General features: G+C 47.4%; 1 protein-coding gene across 1 annotated transcript in view; it reads left to right on the plus strand.

Moving 5' to 3' along the window:
- The first annotated feature begins 3,598 nt into the window (after window positions 1-3,598).
- LBH (limb bud and heart development) overlaps window positions 3,599-18,424 on the plus strand; it is a 25,622-nt gene continuing 10,796 nt past the window's right edge. The window contains exons 1-2 of the mRNA XM_003787504.3: window positions 3,599-3,868; window positions 6,409-6,511. Of these exons, the coding sequence (XP_003787552.1) occupies window positions 3,843-3,868; window positions 6,409-6,511 (129 nt within the window). The 5' untranslated portion in view covers window positions 3,599-3,842. The remainder of the gene's footprint in view (window positions 3,869-6,408; window positions 6,512-18,424) is intronic.

Below are 18,424 nucleotides of genomic sequence, written 5' to 3' on the forward strand. Positions count from 1 at the left end.
CTACTTTCCTTCCCAAGGTCAAAAGGTTACTTTCTAAAGTCCCTCATAGCTAACCAAAGTACCAGTTTTCACCACTACAAGGCAAAGTAAACACAATATTGTCTTTTTGCAAGCCAGAGAAAGAGATAAAATATGGGACTATGCTACTAAATGAATTTAGATGGCGCCTTTTTTTCTTTTCTTTCTCTTTTTAAAATATTTATTTATGTATATGTATATTCATTTTTTGAGACAGGATTTTATCTGTTGCCCAAGCTGGATTGCAATGGCACAATCATAGCTCACATGACCCAGATGCCTGGGCTCAAGCAATCTTCCTGCCTTAGCCTTCTAAGTAGCTAGGATTACAGGCATGTGCCACTATGCACCGCTATTTTTTTTTTATTTTTGTTTTTTGTAGAGATGGGATCTTCCTGTGTTGCCCAGGCTGGCCTTGAACTTCTAGCCTTAAGCCATCCTCTGGCCTTGGCCTTCCAAAGGGCTGGGATTACAGACATGAGCCACCACACTTGGACATTTTTTTCAAACTAGATGAGTAATTAGCGACATGTCCTGCATACCTGGCACACTTGCAACTGAGGTAACTCTAATAAGATCTTAAGTTCGTTTTCTTTATTTCTTTAACATTTTTTATTTTAGGAAGGAGCTGGGAAACTGTACTTATTTTAAAAAGCAATGCAATGGTGATTACACCTGAATTTTTATTGAAGCAAAATTGCAATTAGTCTTTTACTCCCTGAGGAATAATTGCAACAAAGGAAAAGGGAGGGAGCACAGAGGTCTCTATGTGTTTAGTTCACTGATCTACATATAGTGGTCGTTCAATAAATGTTGGTTATGGACTGAGGCAGTTTAGAAAGTTAAGATCTTGAGTTTGACCTTTGCTGCTGACTTCTTGGCAAATGCAATGCAAGATGTAGTGTTATAGTGGAAAGAACCTTTGACTGGCGGTCCCAAGGCCTGCATTCATGTTCCATCTCCACCACTTAATAGCCTGGCGACCTTGGACATGCCATTTAATCTCTTCAGTGTCTTCTCAGCTGTAAAATGAGGAGACTGGAGTAGATGATTTGGAAAGTCTCTTTCAGCTCTAAGGTTCTGAGGATCTAAGTAACTTCATTCACCTGTGTTTCTGTTCTTCATTTATTCAAAAGCAATAGGGATAGAGACCTATCTCATACAGCACTGGGAGGAAATAATCAGTGTACATGTTAAAATACCCTATGTCTTTAGAGATAAGAAGGAAAGGCAGTGACCCAGAGCACCATAGCAGAGTGGGAAACTAAGTATACCTACAACCCCTGAGTTCCAGGCCCAGCCCAACCACTTTCTAGCCGTGTGATCTTTGGCAAGTCCTCTCACTTACTTCAGCCTCAGTTTGCATATCTATAAACTAGACAATGTAAGTTGTGCTATGCTAATCTTATCACATTTTTTTGAAAGCCATGATAGTGAAATGCTTTGAAGAATTGCAAGGCACTATATAAAGTCATATTACTGAGAAAGAATAGATCTGGGATCATAACCCAAGGCTTACTTTCTACTTCAACTTACTAACATAAGTGAAATTCGGTAAAAATGGGCATTAACACAAAGTTTCCTAAAAAGTTGGCCTAATTGCCTCTCTGTTCTCCAACGTGGGGATTTTTTCAAAAGGCCAAATAGCTACTGGTAAAGGCTTATTCCCCACACTCTTCTCCAAAATGAGGCCATTTTGACACCCATCATGGGGGGAGATAATCACTTTCTGAGTTCTGAAAGTTTCAGATGGCAATAATCACAAATATGTAAAAAATGTCTTTTGTACATAAAAGTGGTATGACGGTCTTTCATCCTGGCCTTGTCAGGGACTGCCACAAGAGATAAATGACAGCTCCATCCTACTACTCCAAGGCCTGGCCCAGACCCTCTGCTATCAGTGACTGGGATGTTCCAGGCTGGAAACCATCTCTCCAAGGCACTGGCTTCTTCTTTGGCCACTTAGATGACAAGGTATCACGCCCAGAAGGACAAAGACGTAGTTTTATAGTGGAAAGAACCTTTGACTAATGGTCACATGTCTATAAAAGTATGGCCCTCCATCAGGACACCACTTCCACAGGAGCAGAATGGAGGTGGAACTTGGAAGCCCAAATCATTTTCTGATTTAGCTTGTGTGTGTGTGTGGGGGGGGGGGACAGTGGGTTCCTGAATTTCTCTGGTTAGAGAGGGCAATTAGGAGATTGTCATGAAGCTGTTTTCATAGGAAGCTCGCTGCTTTTACTCAGGCTGTATATATGAATGATTGAAAATAGCAAAAAAAATTTTTGATAGTTTTTGTCAATTCTTATTATTTGTATTTAGGCTGGTTGGGGGGGGTGGATGATAAAGATTATGAGGACCCCCTCTCCAACCTCATGCCCTGTCCCTGTTGTGCTCTGTTAAACCCATCATCCTTTTATGTCAGATAAATGTATGCATTTCTACTTTTGACATCATATACATGGATTTGATATGTATTCGCTGTCTTGCAAAGAGACGACTTCAAAGCAGATTTAATTCTGCTTAATATTCAATAACCCCCCCCCGCCCCCCCAAGACACACACACTTTCTCCAGCCCCTGTATACACATAGGTCAGGGTTATAAAGCCATTTTCCAGGCGTAATTGAAGCAGAGGCCACAGAGGGGCAGCGCTGGGTCCCAGGTCAGACTCCCATCGTCCTGGCTCTGGGGGCAGCACAGCTTGACCGCCTGGACAGACCCCAGGAGCTGCGATTCCTGGGCAGTGTGGGAGGCATTAGGCTGAAGTTCTTTGTTTCCGCAGCAGTAGAGCGACTCCTCGGAGCAGATCTGGGAGCCAAGGCTGGTTGGGTCTGCTTGCGTGCTGCCCACCAGCACCCTGCCCCGCCGCTGGCCGTGTGTGTGTATGTCCAATGGGAAAACCCTAGGTCGACACCACATTCTTTCTCTCTCAAAACGCTCCACGGATCCCAGGGATTCAGAACAGCCCTCGCAAGCCAACCTGCCCCCTACAGGCACTCGGTCCTCTAGCTACGCGTCCTTTCCACCTTCCCACCGCGTTTTAGCCGTGCTTCTGCAGCTAGCCGGGATGGGAAGATTCGCCACCAGCGCCGCGGTCAGCAGCAGCATGACAGGGAGGGGCCTAGTTTGGGGGATGAACACTGAAGAGGGGATCCGAGGTGTGGGCTAGGGGCGACGAGTAGTTGCAACGAGTGGGTGCAAGAAAGGGCGCTAGCGCCAGGCGGGCAAGGTGGCGCCCTCCCCCGGGCGCTGGGCGGCCGCGGAGCAGTCACGTCCGGAGCCGGCCCCAGCGCCCTCCTCACGCCCATTCCTCCGCTCTGGGGCCCCGGGGACGTGCGCGGGAGGGGGCTGCGGACGCCGGCGGACTTGCGAGTGCGGAGAGGCGCTCGCTTGGAACTCCAGGCGGGGCGTGCGTGGATATGTGCGTGTGTGCGAGCTGCGGGCGGGCAAGGAGCCGCAGCGAACCAAAGCTCTCGGGAGCCGCGCCGAGCGCCCCCGAGCCGCCGCCAGCGCGAGCTGCGAGCGCTGAAGCCATTCATGATTTTGGTGACGTTATTCCAGGAGTGGGTGAGGGAGGGCGTGGCCTCTCTGGGCCAAGTCCCGCCCCCGCCCCTATAAATACGGCTTCCCGGGCTCTTTGTGGGGCTAGGAGCTCGGTGGAGAGCGGGGAGCTCCAGCTGTTTTGCCGACGCCGCTGGCCGTGGGGTTGTCCCGAGAAGGCGGGCGGTGAGCCCCAGTGCGCTCCCGTGTCATCCTCGCTCGGGACGCAGGAACCGTTTTTAAATCACAAGGGCGTGGGTCAGCCTCCCCTAGGACTTCATGTCTGTATATTTCCCCATTCACTGGTGAGTACCCTGTGCCCGTGGCGGGCGGCTGTCTAGCGGCCGTGGCCACGGGGCCTGGACGCAGACTCTTGCCGGCTCCAGGTACTAGGGCAGCCGGCGTTTCAGGCTCCAGTCGCTAACCGGCTGCCCGAGCCGTGTAGGAGTCAACGTCAAGGTTGCAAAGGTGGGGGTGGGGGGAAGTGGTGCTGAGAGCATCCAGACAAAGGAAGTGAAGTCGGAGCCCTCACTTAAGTGACTGCTGGAGGGCTTGTTTGGGGCCTAGGGGAGCCAGGGGTTAAGCCTGTATCCCTTTAGTGACACCCCCTATTCGGAGAGCTGCAGGAGGCGGGCGCCCTGCCCGGCACGGGGGACTCTTGCTGTCCCCGGCCCCTCCCCTTTTTTTTGTTTGCATGCAAGTCTCGGCGTCGAGGCCGGCTGCAGCGGGGCTGAGCTGGTGCAGCTGCGACGTTTGCAGAGCTCCGGAGAGTGGAGGAAACACGGTCTCCTCACACAAAACCCAGCCCAAGCCACAAGCTGCAGGGCACACGCTGCACCCTCTCGACCTCTGCCCTCTTCATTGCCCCTAAAAAAGGACACACCTTGGTGGGAGCCTGGGACTGGGAGGAGCCGCCCCAGCGTTGTGGAGCTGGAAAGAGCCGATCAGGACGGCAGGTCCGGGCCGGGAGGGATGCGGAGAGACGCCCCTGGCTGCTGGGACGTGCGCGCCCGCTGCTCCTTCCTTCCTGAGCTAGGTTAGAGGAGAGCGGCAGGGGCGGGAGCGCTGGCGGCCCGGAGCGCGCTCTCAGGTGCGAGCCTGGGGAGCCCGGTCTCGGGTCGCCAGCGGCACTGGGCAAGGGGACAGAGAGCTCAAACCTCCTCGAGGTCCTCTCTGGCCCAGAAACCGCAGTGTTCATGCTTCCCGCTTCAACTTTCGGCTTGAGCCACAGCCCCGAGCGAGGACAGAGGGAAGAGCCTGGAGAGAGCCCGGTGGGCCCTCTTCTGGCCTGTTTCTTCTGGGGGTCCGGTGGCAGCCATTCCAGGACCCGGGAGGAAATGCCTTTGGAGGTCCCAGCTCCCGAACCTAAACGTGCCTCGAAGGCCGCATCTTCCCTCAGTCTCCCCTCATCCCAGCTTGGCCCTGTTTAGAGAGGGAACTGAACTTGCAGAACAAACTAGAAATCCCTCCACCCCTAAAGCTTGTGTACCCCTCTCCTTCTGGGTGCCCGCCTCCTCCTTCCCCGCCAGGCGCCTTGTGGGTGAGGATGCTGAAGCCTTTGTGCCTCTGGCCGCTCACACTTGCCAAAGTGGGTGTTAGGGCCCATCAGGAATGTTATGACAAAATAAGGTTTAAGATATTTTATTGATTAGTACTTCATACTTTGCAACACTTTTTGGCGAACATTAACCCTTAACCTAATATACACTGTTAGCATCATAGTCGCAGACGGGGAGGGTGTAAGACTTGTTCAAGGGAGGGTGGAGGGAGGGTGAAGCTCGGGGAGGGTGTAGGACTTGTTCAGAATCACACAGCTCATGAGCAGCAGAGCAGAGACCAGAATCTGTTAGTTCTGTTTCCAAATTCAGGGTCATTTCTTAACAACCATAACATGAAGAAGAGTCCTGCACCCATTTCCTTCCAGTCCTTGGAAAGCCTGTCCCACTCTTTTTAAACCACGTGCACAGGCATGGTGGTGAGAATATTGGGTGTTTTGTAGTGGATGCCTGGATTTGGTATGTATGTTTGGCATTTTGTTCACAGGATCCTGTGTGTGCCCATGGCTTGTGCAAGGATAATGGAACATTTGTATCCTGCTTAGAGAGTACAAAGCACTTTCACATGTCAGCCATTGGTGGGCCAGCTTAGTCCCTCTGGAAATTTCCTTTGTGATCAGAGTCGGGTATCCTTAAGGCTTTTAATCCAGGGGATGTTTTTCAAGCTGTGAGTTTGCAGCTGCTGTGGCTGAGGCTAGAGAAGGGGCTTGGCTGGCAGATGTGAAACTTGCAGCAGAGCTGACCCCTTGGGGCTTAAGTGGGGCATTTTGCCAAATGGAGCACCACAGAGACTGAGAAATTGAGGAAAGCATCATGCTTGGACTTTGTTTCCCTGAGGTTGACTTGCTGTTGTTATTATGTAATAATAGTATGCAGTTCCCCTTTGGAAAACTCATGTGAGGATTATTTTTATTCTTAGTTGGAGGGGTGAGGGGAGCTGTGGCTGAATTGGTTTTAATATAGACAGATGGACTCAGCAACCTACTGTTTTGGTTTTTCTAATTCTGTCATTTAAAAGAAAATTCAGGGAGTAGTGCAAAAGAGAGAAAGGAAGAGGTTTGCTAGGGAGGTTTGCAGACAATGGCCTTTGTGGGTCGAGGCTTGGAGCCCTGGTGCTGTGGGCTTGCAAGGCGCTTCCTCAGGGTGTGAGCTTGTTTTTCTGCAAGTTCTGTTTTGAACACCTCTCATCCTGCTTCCAGACAGTCCCTTGATCCCACAGCAGCCAATGCATGGAGAGCAGGAATGTGAAAGCACGTGTTTGTTGACTTTTGGTCTGGGTTTCTTGGCAGCCCCGATTATCTGAGATCAGCGGAGATGACTGAGGTGATGATGAGCACCCCATCCATGGAGGAGATTGGCCTCAGCCCCCGGAAAGATGGCCTGTCCTATCAGGTGAGTTAAGTACTGGTTTCTCTCTGACTCCTCAAAGCCTGGTGTCTCTTGCCAGGGCAGAAGATGGGCTTGGTTTTGCTTCTCAGTGCCATTACTAAGAGCTATGCAACCTCGGGAAAGTCTACTAATGCCAATGGGCCTTAGTTTCTTCAGCTGTAAAATGGGACAGCAGTAGTCCTTACCTCATAAGACTAGGTGAAGATTCAACATGATAAGAGGATGCGTGAAAGGCATTCCTAGTGCCTGGGACTAATAGGGAGTCAGCAGGTATTAGCCATTCTTATTAATTAGTCATCCTGGCTCTGTGAACTCTCCCATTCACAGCAGCAGAGGAGGAAGAGATTTGTGCAGTCAATTCAGACCAGAACTTCTCTTCCCAGCCATGCCGTGGATATAGAGGCATTGCTGGGAGGGGTGGCTTCTGGGGAAGGGTGATCAGCTGGGGGATAGTTGTGTCCAGCGCTGCTTTCTTTCTCAGGTAAACCTGCTGGTTCAGAGTTAACATTCAAACTACTTAGAGTGGGAGAGATATCCCCCCCAAAGAGAAGCTATCTCAGGGATGCTATTGCTGGGTTCAGGCTCAGAGATCATCCTGTCTTGTGGATTCAGTGTGCATAAGGACCACACACACAATGGGACCAGACTGACCACTTGGGGCTCTCATCCTGGCCCTGTTTCTGGCCTGCCTTGCTATTTTCCCACTATTCTTGGTGGGCCACAGGAGTGTGACAGAACACCTTCAGTTACCTCTGGGGCAATGAGCAGGTTTGGGATTTCCCAGGTTGTTAAACTGGCGGGAGGAAGAAGTCTGCTGGGTGAAGGTTAGGGTTAAAGTTATGTAGGGTAGCTGGCCCAGGGAAGTCGAATGGGGGATGGTAGTGCGTGCAACAGGCATGAAGTGTGTGTCCTCTGTGGGCCAGATGATTTACAGACATTACCTTGCTCACTCTGTACCAGGTGGGACTACTTGCCCTGCTTCAGATGAGAAAATAGGTTCACCCTGAGTCAGCAACTCGGGTCCCTCTAACCCCAGAGCTGGGTCCTTCTGATGTATTGTTTGTACGTGCCATGGGTTCATTCTGGGTGAAATCTAGACTTGCTCTGGCTGATCATGCCTCAGAACTGCTCTTGGGACATTTATTTTGTAAAGAAAGAAGCAAATAGAAAGCTGAGGTGGGTGTGAGGGGAGGGTGACCAAAGAGAGCCCAGTTGAAAGCTCAGATTGGGTGTTGTAACTTCAGACACGGCTTAGGAGGCCCCAGGAGGCCCCTTTGTTTTGTGTCAATATAGTCAGGCCCCTCTTGCTGACTGGAAATAAGTATGACATTAGCCTGAAAGGGGGGTGGAGTTGAGGGGGACACGAAACCCCTGGATTGGTTTTAGAGCATCTCCCCCAGAGTGGGTCTGGGGAAGACAGTTGAGGCCTCACAGGCTGGTGGGAGGTGCAGAAGTTTCCTGGCCCACCAGCTGGGGCGGTTTTGGCTACCAGTTTCCAAGCTACTGAGTCAGACTGAGTCGCTTGTGGTTACAGGTGAGGTTTTCTCTCAGTTCTGGGTTTTAGATTTCCATCACAGAACCTTTCCAAATTCAGTCGTTGTTACATCTTCCGGGTGCTTTTTATGCTGTTTGTTCTCCTTTTAAACACATCCCAGGATGAAGGGCCAGGCCGCACAGTTTTCTCAACCCTTTGAGTTCTTCAGGCCATTCTGCTGGGTCTGAGAGTTAGGGCAGGTGGGAGAGAGGCAGGGGCTGCCATGCTGTGTGAGGGAGGCTGAGGGGGCAGGAGGGAATTAAATCTCCTCCGGGCTCCTCAGATACTGCAGCACCGCCAGAGGAAGGGATTCTCAAATCTTCCCTTGTAGTGCTCGACTGAGGGCCCAGTTCTTAGAGTGCCTCAGAAAAATCTGCCCATGATACCCACGTGGGGACCACTGCCCAGTTACAAAGAATCTTACCTGGAACTTCAAAGTACTCTTGTCATAATTTTTCACCATTTTTATGATTTCAGAAAGGTGCCTTGGTTGTCTGATGAGGAGAAAGGGGAGAGGCTGTAGTGTTTAACCAAGCAGCATTTATTGGGCGTTTTCTGTGTGTAACCCGCTGTGCTGGCCCAGGGTCCGTGGGAGAGACCTGCATGCACAGAAACGTCTGGGACTCAGGCCGTGTGTTCTGCAAGTGGGGGCGATCTGGAAGCCTCGGTCTATCTGGGTACTGGTGGCAATGATCAGATCTTCCTGGTCGAATCTGAGAAGGCTTGGCAGGGGAGGTGAGACCCGCTCAGGGCTTTGAAAGAAAATTAGGACTTTGACAGGGCAGCTCCATTTCTAAGGCCATATTATTGCACCTTCAGATGCCCCTAGACTCACCCTTGTTTATGCCAAGGGTGGGGCCCCACAGTGGTCTGATGATTGTCCTGTGACACATAGTCTAGGGCCCACCTAGAGCTAGTGCCATCCAGTTAAACAGAGTCCCACCAGACCTCTGGGGATAGGCTGGGATTGGCACTTGGCTAGAGCCTGTCTGCTTGGGCCTGGCTCGGGTCTGGGGGCAAGGGGGGGTATTGGCGCTCTGTTCTTGGCATTCTTCCTGCGGATAATAATAGTACGTGGCTTTTACCAAGACCTGCTTTTCTGAGGAACTGTGAGTGGGAAGGAGACATCAATCCCAACTTGGCAGATGAAATAGAATCTCAGGCTTGTGATTTGACCTTGAAGCAAAGTCATCAAATAAATGGCACATTGGACTTTGTCAGTCACTCCCCCACTTTCCAGACCTCCTGAGAATGCAGCTTTCCTGATTTCTCTGTACCAGATATGACCTTTCTTTCAACGCCTGTGGCATTTTGTACTTCCCAGTGATGCCATGCTGGGCCTCGAGGATACGGGCCCTGCTTTGCCTTCTCCTTGCTCTGTCCCTGGGGGCCGGGCAGGACTTACTGTCTTTTTACCCCTCTCCCATCCAAGGTGCCTCCATGAGTAGTGCCTTCATGGGCAGCTGCTGAGTGACGATGTTGTTTCCCTGAAGTTGAGTCTCCTGATTCTAAAGCTAGCATCTTCCCTCCTGAGCCTCTATGAAGGCCTGGTCAGGCTCAGCCTGTCATGGGTTCAGATCATTGTCCTCTGTAGCCCCTGATAGATTCTGGTCAGCCCCGTGTATTGTCCTTGGCCACTTAGTGCCATTTGGTGAGCACGTATAAAAATCAACGGAACTGGAGCCTTATTTTGTCTTAACATTCATTGGGAGAGTTAGTTGTTCAGTGAGTGAAATCCATGTCTGCACATCCACTCAATGTGAATTGTGACACCCCATGGAGTGAGGGAGTAAATGATTACTAGAAAGTCTGAGTATATTTGGGCAGGCTGTGGGCAGCCACCAGCTCACCAACTGAGTGGGAGGGTCTCTAGGAGGATGTGTTTGTCTCTGCTGTCTGTAGCTATGTCCGCGGACCTCCCAGCATCCAGCTCTTAGGACAGGAATGTCTGCCCAGTGCCTCCTCTCTTTCTCTAATTCAAAGAAGTGAATCAGCAGCTACCTGGGGAAGCCTGTTCCTTCCTTGGCCCAGGGACTCTAGGAATGTGCCTCTGGCCGGGTCTCCTTTTACAACTGAACCCAAATTGGCCTGGGCTGTGTCTAGCGAGGGGTCCTGGGAGTGTGCTTGTGGGCAGTGACAGTACTGCAGCCCGGGGCACTGGGATCCCTCCCTTGCGGCCTGGCGTCCCCCCAGCATGGCATCCTGAGGCTTCAGTGTCATCGCCCTTGCTGAGGTCTAGATATAGATGTGGCTCCTTGCTTTTCAATTAAAACTGTCCCTTCTAAAGCATCTGGACCAAGACCTGATCACTTTATCCTTCTCTAGGCTCTTTAAATTCCTCTCTAATCAGCACATATCCCCTGCTGGCTGCCCTCTGTATGTTATTGTTAGTCATGTCCTCTTGCCATCTGACATCCACCTGTCAGTCAGACAAACAGCGGGCGCTCCTAAGGGGAGCGAGGGAGGATGCTTGGCAGCCAGAGGAGCGATTTCTTCTCACACCCTGGGGAGCCTGTGCGGTGCCTTTGCTCTGCAGAGCCCGGAGCTTTCTGCACCTGCTGCTTCATTCCCCAGGTCAGGAGCAATGGATCTCCTGGCCTTTCAGGAGGTGCACAGATGCTGACCTTTCTGGCCTTGGCCTTAGTGTTTGCTCCTGCAGCTCCAAGTCTTGGTTGCAGCTCTGCAGTGAGGTCTGAAGGGCCATGGGGACTGAGAACTGGCCTCTCTAGGGACAGGATTTCCTGCTCTTTTATTTCTCAGATCCTGCAAAATCCATCTCCTTTCTCTCCTTCCTCCCCACTCTTCATCAGAGGCAGGAGCTCCTTTCAAACCCTTAAGTCTGGCAGCAGCCCAGAAATACTCTCTCTCCACTCACGTCCACGCAGAGCCTTTCTGATGACGCCCTCCTGGGCTCCATCTCCCTTGGAGCCTCCACCTCCACGTGTATTCCACTCTCTGCCTGCGTGGAATGCACGTGCTGAAGTGGGTGTCAGGTTATGGTTCCTGCCCAGAGTCACACCTTCATCCTCCTTGTCCCTGTTCATGAGGTCGTTCTGGGCATCGCATATCCATGACATTTAACATTTGCTCCTCACCCTATCTCATGGGTCACCCCCAGCTGTAGCACGGGGTGCTATATTTGTCCACAAGAGTTTGGGATATTCTGCTTAGCAACCACACACAAGTCCCATGGTCACCAGGGACCCATCTCTCATGACATCAGCCTTAAAAGGCCTCACATGTCCCTGGAGGAACATAGAGCTAAAATTCCAAAACACTTGGCAGGAGATGTCCAGCTGTAGACACGACATGTTTCTGGAATTGCAGCAGATTTTCTCTCTGTTGTCCCTACTCCCTCCACACCCCACCCCTTGGTGAGAATCATGATAATGGGGTATAAGGCAGGCGGCCCGGCCACCTGATTCAGAAGCACAGAGAACGTGCTTCCCTGAGAGATGCTGGTCCTGCACCTGCACAGCGTGCCTCTATCTGAGTCATCGTCCGTCTTGCTCAGATCCAGCCTGCTTTGCTCCTCTGCTCAAAGCCTCGACATGAATGTCACATTCACTGCTTTGGAAGGCTCCTGGGCACGGCCCGCAGACGGCTGGAATTACTCCCATGGGGGATTTCCCCCTTTCCCCGTACTCTCCGCAGTCACAACAGTAAGTCTGTAGCATGGCCAGGGCAAGAACAAGACTTCTTCACTTTTCCAGCCAACGTGTTACACACTAGGGCTATACAACCCAGCTCTGTCTCCAAGTAGCAGTGTGTTCATCACTCCACAGAGCCAGGGGCTGTATCTCAGACTTCCCTTTGTTCCTACAGCACTGGGCACAGTGTCCTCCAAATAGCTGCTTAATGAGCACTGAATGACCGGCCCCTCATCTCTCCCTTGCCTGCACTGAGAACCATTCCTTTCCCTTGACAGTCCTGTGAAGTCGATTTTTAGAGGATCAGCATTTTTTTCTAAGTGGACCCAGTCTCCCATGTTGGAGAGAAAGGAGGATTGTACTCTTAGGGAACGGGACGAGTTTGGGTGGCGAATCTTGTGACTATAGCCAAGAGCTATTCCTGGGTATCTAGTGAGTGTCCTGAAATGATCTTGCAGGGATGAATCCTGAAATAATCCTCAGCGGATATGAAGACAGGCTGTCATTCACACAGAGCTTAGACTCGGGGGCTTCATGCCCTCCCAGTCTGGTAGCCACTGTGACACCTCCCTTTCCCTCCCTTCGCCACCTGCCCTTCCCTTGTCCCCAAGCCCACTCAGGAAAGACTTTATCAGCAAACCAAATCCTGTGCCTGCTGCTTCACTTCCCTTATTATTAATACACAGACCCAGCTTGAAAACAATATCAACGTGACTGAAGTTTCTCCAAACTATTGTCAAGCTAGCATTTTGACTTTGAGAAAAGCTTAAGAGCCGCCTCAGCCCCCACCCCAACCCCCCAGACTCACTTGCCCTGCACTGCCAGGAGCTCATTAAACTGTGCAGACAAGGCCCCTAGCACGCAGCTGAAACCGTAAGGACTCCCTGTAATGGGACGAAAGGTCTGGACCTCTCACATAAAGTAGGATTGGCCTGAGCAAAGAGGGCAGTCACGGGCTTCATTCCCAAGGTGGGTGGTCTCAGGCCTGCCTTTCTCCTAATTTAATTTGGAGTGATTCCACAACAGAATTTAAAATGTACCTTGAATTCATCATCTACCTTTACTTTGGGGGCTTAAAGCCCGTGTGCAACCTGGATTTTAGAGACATCCTTTGCTTTCTTAAAATCCTAGATACTTTCTCCAGACACAGCCTCATATATAAGTTCTCATTTAGTAGGTGGCCGTTAGCCCATGATGTGTCAGCAGCACGGAGGTCGGTCCCGATAGGGATGGACAGAGCTGGCAGGGCCAGTGACACTGACGCACAGCCCCCCAACCCCCCAAACACACACACAACTGAAAGGGAAGATGGCAGAACCTTCATAGTGGTTGTTTTAAATCAGAGTGTCATAATTTTAGGACATTTTCCCTTTCCTTTCCCCTTTTTTTTTTAGTAATTTCATGTTTTCATTGAGTCTTTTATAATTCATGCTTTTCAAATTTTAAAAGTAGCATATGACCATGAAGGAATTTCTGATTTCTTCCTTAAACTTTTTGTTTTCCTATCGCCATAATATCACCATGTATAATCACAACTGTTAACACTGTAGCATCTTTTGCCTTCTTTTTTCACTGCAATTACATTTTTATGTAGCCAAGATCACACGTTGTGGGTTCTGAAGTTTTGCTTAATAGCATCTAAGTCGTCAGCATGCTCCAAAGCTGTCATTGTTAATAACCATACTCTATTACATTACAAAGTTAAAACAATTTATTTTACTACCCTTCAATTAAAATTTTTAGGTCACTTTTTTCTCTTAAAAATAATATGATGATTTTTATATAAAAGAGTATTAGGAGTAGGATTTCCAAGTCAAAAGGTAAAAGTGTGTGTACATACATGTTATCATTATAAAGGTAATACTTATTTTTATATAGAAATTTAGGAAAATAGAAGAAGCACTCACATCCTGTCACTGAAACATTTTGGAATGTTTATTGTCAGTAATTTTCTATGCATTTATAAATAAGAAATAAAATTGTATAAACTATAGTGACTCCTTTTTCATTTAACATATGATTATGCTCTTGCCATTTGGTTTTCTTCATAAAATGTTGCTATATATCCCTTCTTATTGCTGACTATTTAGGTTGTTGCATATTTTATTCTTTCAAAGAAGACGGTTCTGAACTTCATTTTGCATAAGTCTCTGCCCAGGTCTGATTTGTTTCCTTGGAATACGTTCCTGGAAGTAGAATTACTGATTCACACAGTTTCAACATCATTAAGCCTCTTGATTTTATATTACCTAAAAAACAGAAAACATAGATGAACGTGCTTATCAAAATACAAGCTTCAAATGTTGAAAGCACTAGCAAATAGAATCTCAGGGGTAGAGGGGGGTGGCTGTGGCTCAAAGGAGTAGGGCGCTGGCCCCATATACCAGAAGTGGCGGGTTCAAACCTAGCCCTGGCCAAAAACTGCAAAATAAAAAAAAAAGAATCTCAGGGATGGGACATGTATAGAGGTGAGATCATGGCGGAGTTTTATAGATAGGCAGAAAGGTATTTAGTGATTTTAAAGTGTTTAGTAGGAGATGATGTAGTTTGTTAATTACTGATTTTGACCACAGGGATAACAATTGATGATATTTAAGTGACAGTTAGCATTACAAAATACCCAGTGATCATGTTATCATCTTCTTGTCCCATAGTTGGTAAACTGACACACTTTCTGAATTACAAATGGGTATGGGTTGGCAGTTGCTGCACTTGTCTCTTTTATTCTATTAATGACATTGGAGCATCACGTGACCTTGAAGAAGACCAGTGAAATCACATTGTTCTGGAGACCTGAAAAGGTTGGCCAGATGCATGCTTGGTCTCCTGAACCATCTTGGTTTTACCCTGGGATTCCAGGAATGCTCACAATTGAGAAATATTGCTTCCTTGGAACAAAGGATGGGCTGAGGTCTTTGAAGTAGATCTCAACATGATGGAAGTCTTGGACTCAGTGCCCAAGGGCCTTCTCCCCCGTAATTCTGCAAGACTCCAGATGCTTCGCAACACATCCACAGGCCAGATCAGTGTCCAGCAGGGTCCACTTACTCCTTGTGGTTTACAAAGTTAATTTCGGTATCACACAGGCAACTTTAAATATGTTAGTGCGTTGTTAATGTTACTACCTATGGCATGTGATACTGGTTTTCCATTTATACCATATGATGATAGAGTTTCATTTTTAAACAAATATGTTTTAAGCAAAGGAGTAAAGGAAAAATATAGCATGTATATAGGTGGCACTGGGAGGCTTGTAACGCCCGGCTCACATGACTGTGAAATTCACAGCACGTTTCTTTCAGGGTCTCCTAAAATCAGTTGTTACCATGAAGGAATTTTTTTTCTCTACAAAAGTTGAAAGTATCCTCTTAGATGGAAGCATTCTTAAGGATCAGCTAATACTAAATTCTCATTTCATTTGTCCCCTAGTGTATGGAGACAGTTGAAGCATCAGGCTCCTTCCTGGATGTTTTCCTTGGCACTTGAGCTTTAGAGATTTCCATGCCAAATTACTTCCTAATAATGCTTCTGTGTATCCATATACACTACCTCACATTTTAACAGAGTGTAAAAACGAGAGGACAGCTGCCCCATGTGGTTCACAGATACTTTCCAAAGGACTTAACAGCAGGAGGGTTTTCAGGAAATCCATTTCCATGATCTTCAGCCTCCACAGTCTTCACCAGGCTTGTGCTGCCTCTCTGTCAAGGGTGCTCTTCTCTGTCTTTGTAACTGGGGGACCTGCTGCTCACCTTCCTGACTCTTCTAAGGTGCCTTCCCCAGGGTATAGAAACTGTAGCCAGTCATGGTTCATGCCTATAATCCTAGCACTTTGGGAGGCCAAGGCCAGGAGCTTGAGACCAGCCTTAACAATATAGCAAGACTTCGTCTCTACCAAACATCACAGGACAGATACCTAAAATAAATAAAATAAAATTGAAACCATAGGAGCACCAAACAGGCCATTAAAATGTGACTGGTCTGGGAAACCCCATAAATCTCACCCATTTATCACAGGTAAGAAAAAAACCCATAAAAGTTTACCTTTGTGTTTAATAATTACTTGCGGTATGTTCAGTTATATCGTAACAGCTGCAGTAGGCTTGTTCCAGGAATTTTTTTTTTAATTAATAAAGCCTTAAGGTCACAGGACATTTTTTAAATGTCAATTTATGTACATAAATCCATCTTTTTATTGCACACAACTATGAAGAGCTAAGGACTAAAATCTTTCAAACACACTACCTTAAGAAAAAAATTCTATGGAGAAGTAGAATGGGAATCTAGTTTTATGTAAAGAAAAAGTAAAAATTGACTTAAGAGCTTGTTTATGAGTTATGTTTCAATTTAGAGATAGGCTCCCACTCTGTCACCCAGGCTATAGTGCAGTGGCACAATCATAGGTCAGTGCAACTCTGAAGTCCCAGGCTCAAGTGATCCTCCTATCTCAGCTTCCCAAACAGGTAGGAGTACAGGTACCCACCACACACCTGGCTAATTAAATAAAATTGTGTTAGAAATGGGGATCTTACTATGTTTCCCAGACTGGTCTCAAACTCCTGGGCTTGAGCGGCCCTCCCATTTTGGCCTCCTGAAGTGCAGGGATTACAGGCATGAACCACCACACCCAGCAGGAGTTTTTTAATAGGGGATGGTTGATTTCAAATTGCTGTGATATTTATAATCCATTGAGGACATTTAAGAGTGGTATAAAAGTTTTATTTTAAAATGTTACAATAACATATCTGGACTTTTATAACATGTGAAGGAAGGCATAGTTCAAAATTATTTTGGGGACTATACAAACAAAAAGCTTGGAAACCATGGATACATGCCCTCTCCTAGGAATCAAAGCTAGGGCACTGTCGTATCTCAGAGTCGGAGAGCAGCTTTGAGATTGGTCCAGTTGCCCTGTTAACATATGTCCTCTGCGGTAGCATGACATTGCTTACCACCATATTCTTTGGACACGGCCAGAGACGCAGAGCTCAGACTCCACAGCACAGGGGGATTATGGACTAAGAATGTGGATAACTGGTTTCTAATCTTGGCTTTGCTGCTGTCTCTGTCATCTCAGGTAACTCATATCACCTCTTTGGGGCTTGATTTCCCCACCTGTAATAGAGAGAATTAATCTCTAGTATTGTGTTTGTTAGAAAGTCGAATAACGAAGTAAAATCCTCATCCTGATCCTGGATGTGCGCTGGAGTTTCCCCCATATATGTGGTCTTCCAACCTTGACTTATGTGGTCATCGTCCCGAAGATAAGATTTCTCTAGGCCAACGGTTCTCAAACCTCTCGGTCTAAGTTCCTTTTATACTCTTAGAAATTCGTTTAGGACTACCCAAAGAGCTTTTTTCTTTTTAATGCAGATTATGTCTTTTGATATTTATCATTTTAGAAATTAAAACAGAACTTTCAAATTTTTACTTAATTCGTTTCGAATAACAGTCAAACCCTTGCCTGCTGCTATAAATGACATTTTTTAAATAAAAATAAATACAAATGTTCTAAAACAGACGACGTTTAGTGAGAAGAGAGGTGTTTTTACCTTTTTGCCAATCTGTTTTGTCTGGCTTAAGAAAGGTGGTTAGACTCTCCTACGTGCTTCCCCCGTCAGTCTGTGCTGGTCGAAGTAGATGAACAAAATCTGCCCGACGCAGGTGTGAAGTTAGAAAAGGAAGAAACAGTTTCACAGCCTTGTCAGATGTTCCTTTGATGCTTTACCAAAACACTGCAAGTGGTAGTTTCTTAAATGTTAGGGGCAATGTGGTATCTGAAACCTTAGCAATGACCTTTTTATACTCTTGCATTAAGATGTATTAGTCTGTCTCAGACTTTGAGTGAATCTTTTTACCCATGCTTGGTTTTTTATTGTAATGCGCTGATCGTTTGGAAAATACAGCTTCACTGAGTTATGCAGATCTTCCAAATTTGTTAAGATCTCCACAGGTCTCATCAGAAAATCATCGAGCATTAGGCAGATGTCAAGCTCCTGGTGGCTGATAGAAGTTTTCCAAAATTCTAATTTTTAACAATCTTGTCATTGGTGACAAATAGCATCAGTCATTTTCCTTGACATGACAGGCTCCCTTTGTGCATTTTTGAGAAAATAACCTACCAAATACCCAGGTCAGAATAAATGTAGTTGGTCACATACTCTTTCAAGTCTAAGTGGTGTTCCATGGAAAACGCGGCTAGTTCAGCTGGCAACTCAATCACCCAAGGGCTTTCCCAGAGGCTTCCGTGGTACTTCAGTAAACAGCAGAAATGGTTTAGGCTGACTTTCCGTTGTATCACACTGCCCATTCAAACAGCATGTATTTAAGAGTCAATATTTAACAAAAATTATTACCCCTTCATTAAAGACATTAACTTTCTTTTTTGTTCTCATTCTGATCATGCCAGGTGGTGAACAATATAATGACAAGTACAGTTTGCTGCCACTGTGTTAATTCTTGCTAAAGTGCCAGCACTTGCACCCACTGGTGCCTTTTACACCGTTAGCACAAATGTTAACACAGTGGAAAAGGCAAATGACATGTTAATATTGTTATGAAAATATTTTGCCTTCATGGACACTCCCCTCCTGAAAGGATCTTGGTGTTTGTGCTTGGAGAACATCTGCTTGAGACCGAATAGATTATGTCTGATGAGAGGATATTAGAGCCATCAGCTCCTCCTCTAATACAGATGGCTTGCTGGAGGTACGTGTACTTCTTTTTTTTTTT

This window comes from Otolemur garnettii, unplaced genomic scaffold (genome assembly GCF_000181295.1).
Source record: "Otolemur garnettii isolate 467f Iridium unplaced genomic scaffold, OtoGar3 scaffold00022, whole genome shotgun sequence".
Taxonomy (NCBI): domain Eukaryota; kingdom Metazoa; phylum Chordata; class Mammalia; order Primates; family Galagidae; genus Otolemur; species Otolemur garnettii.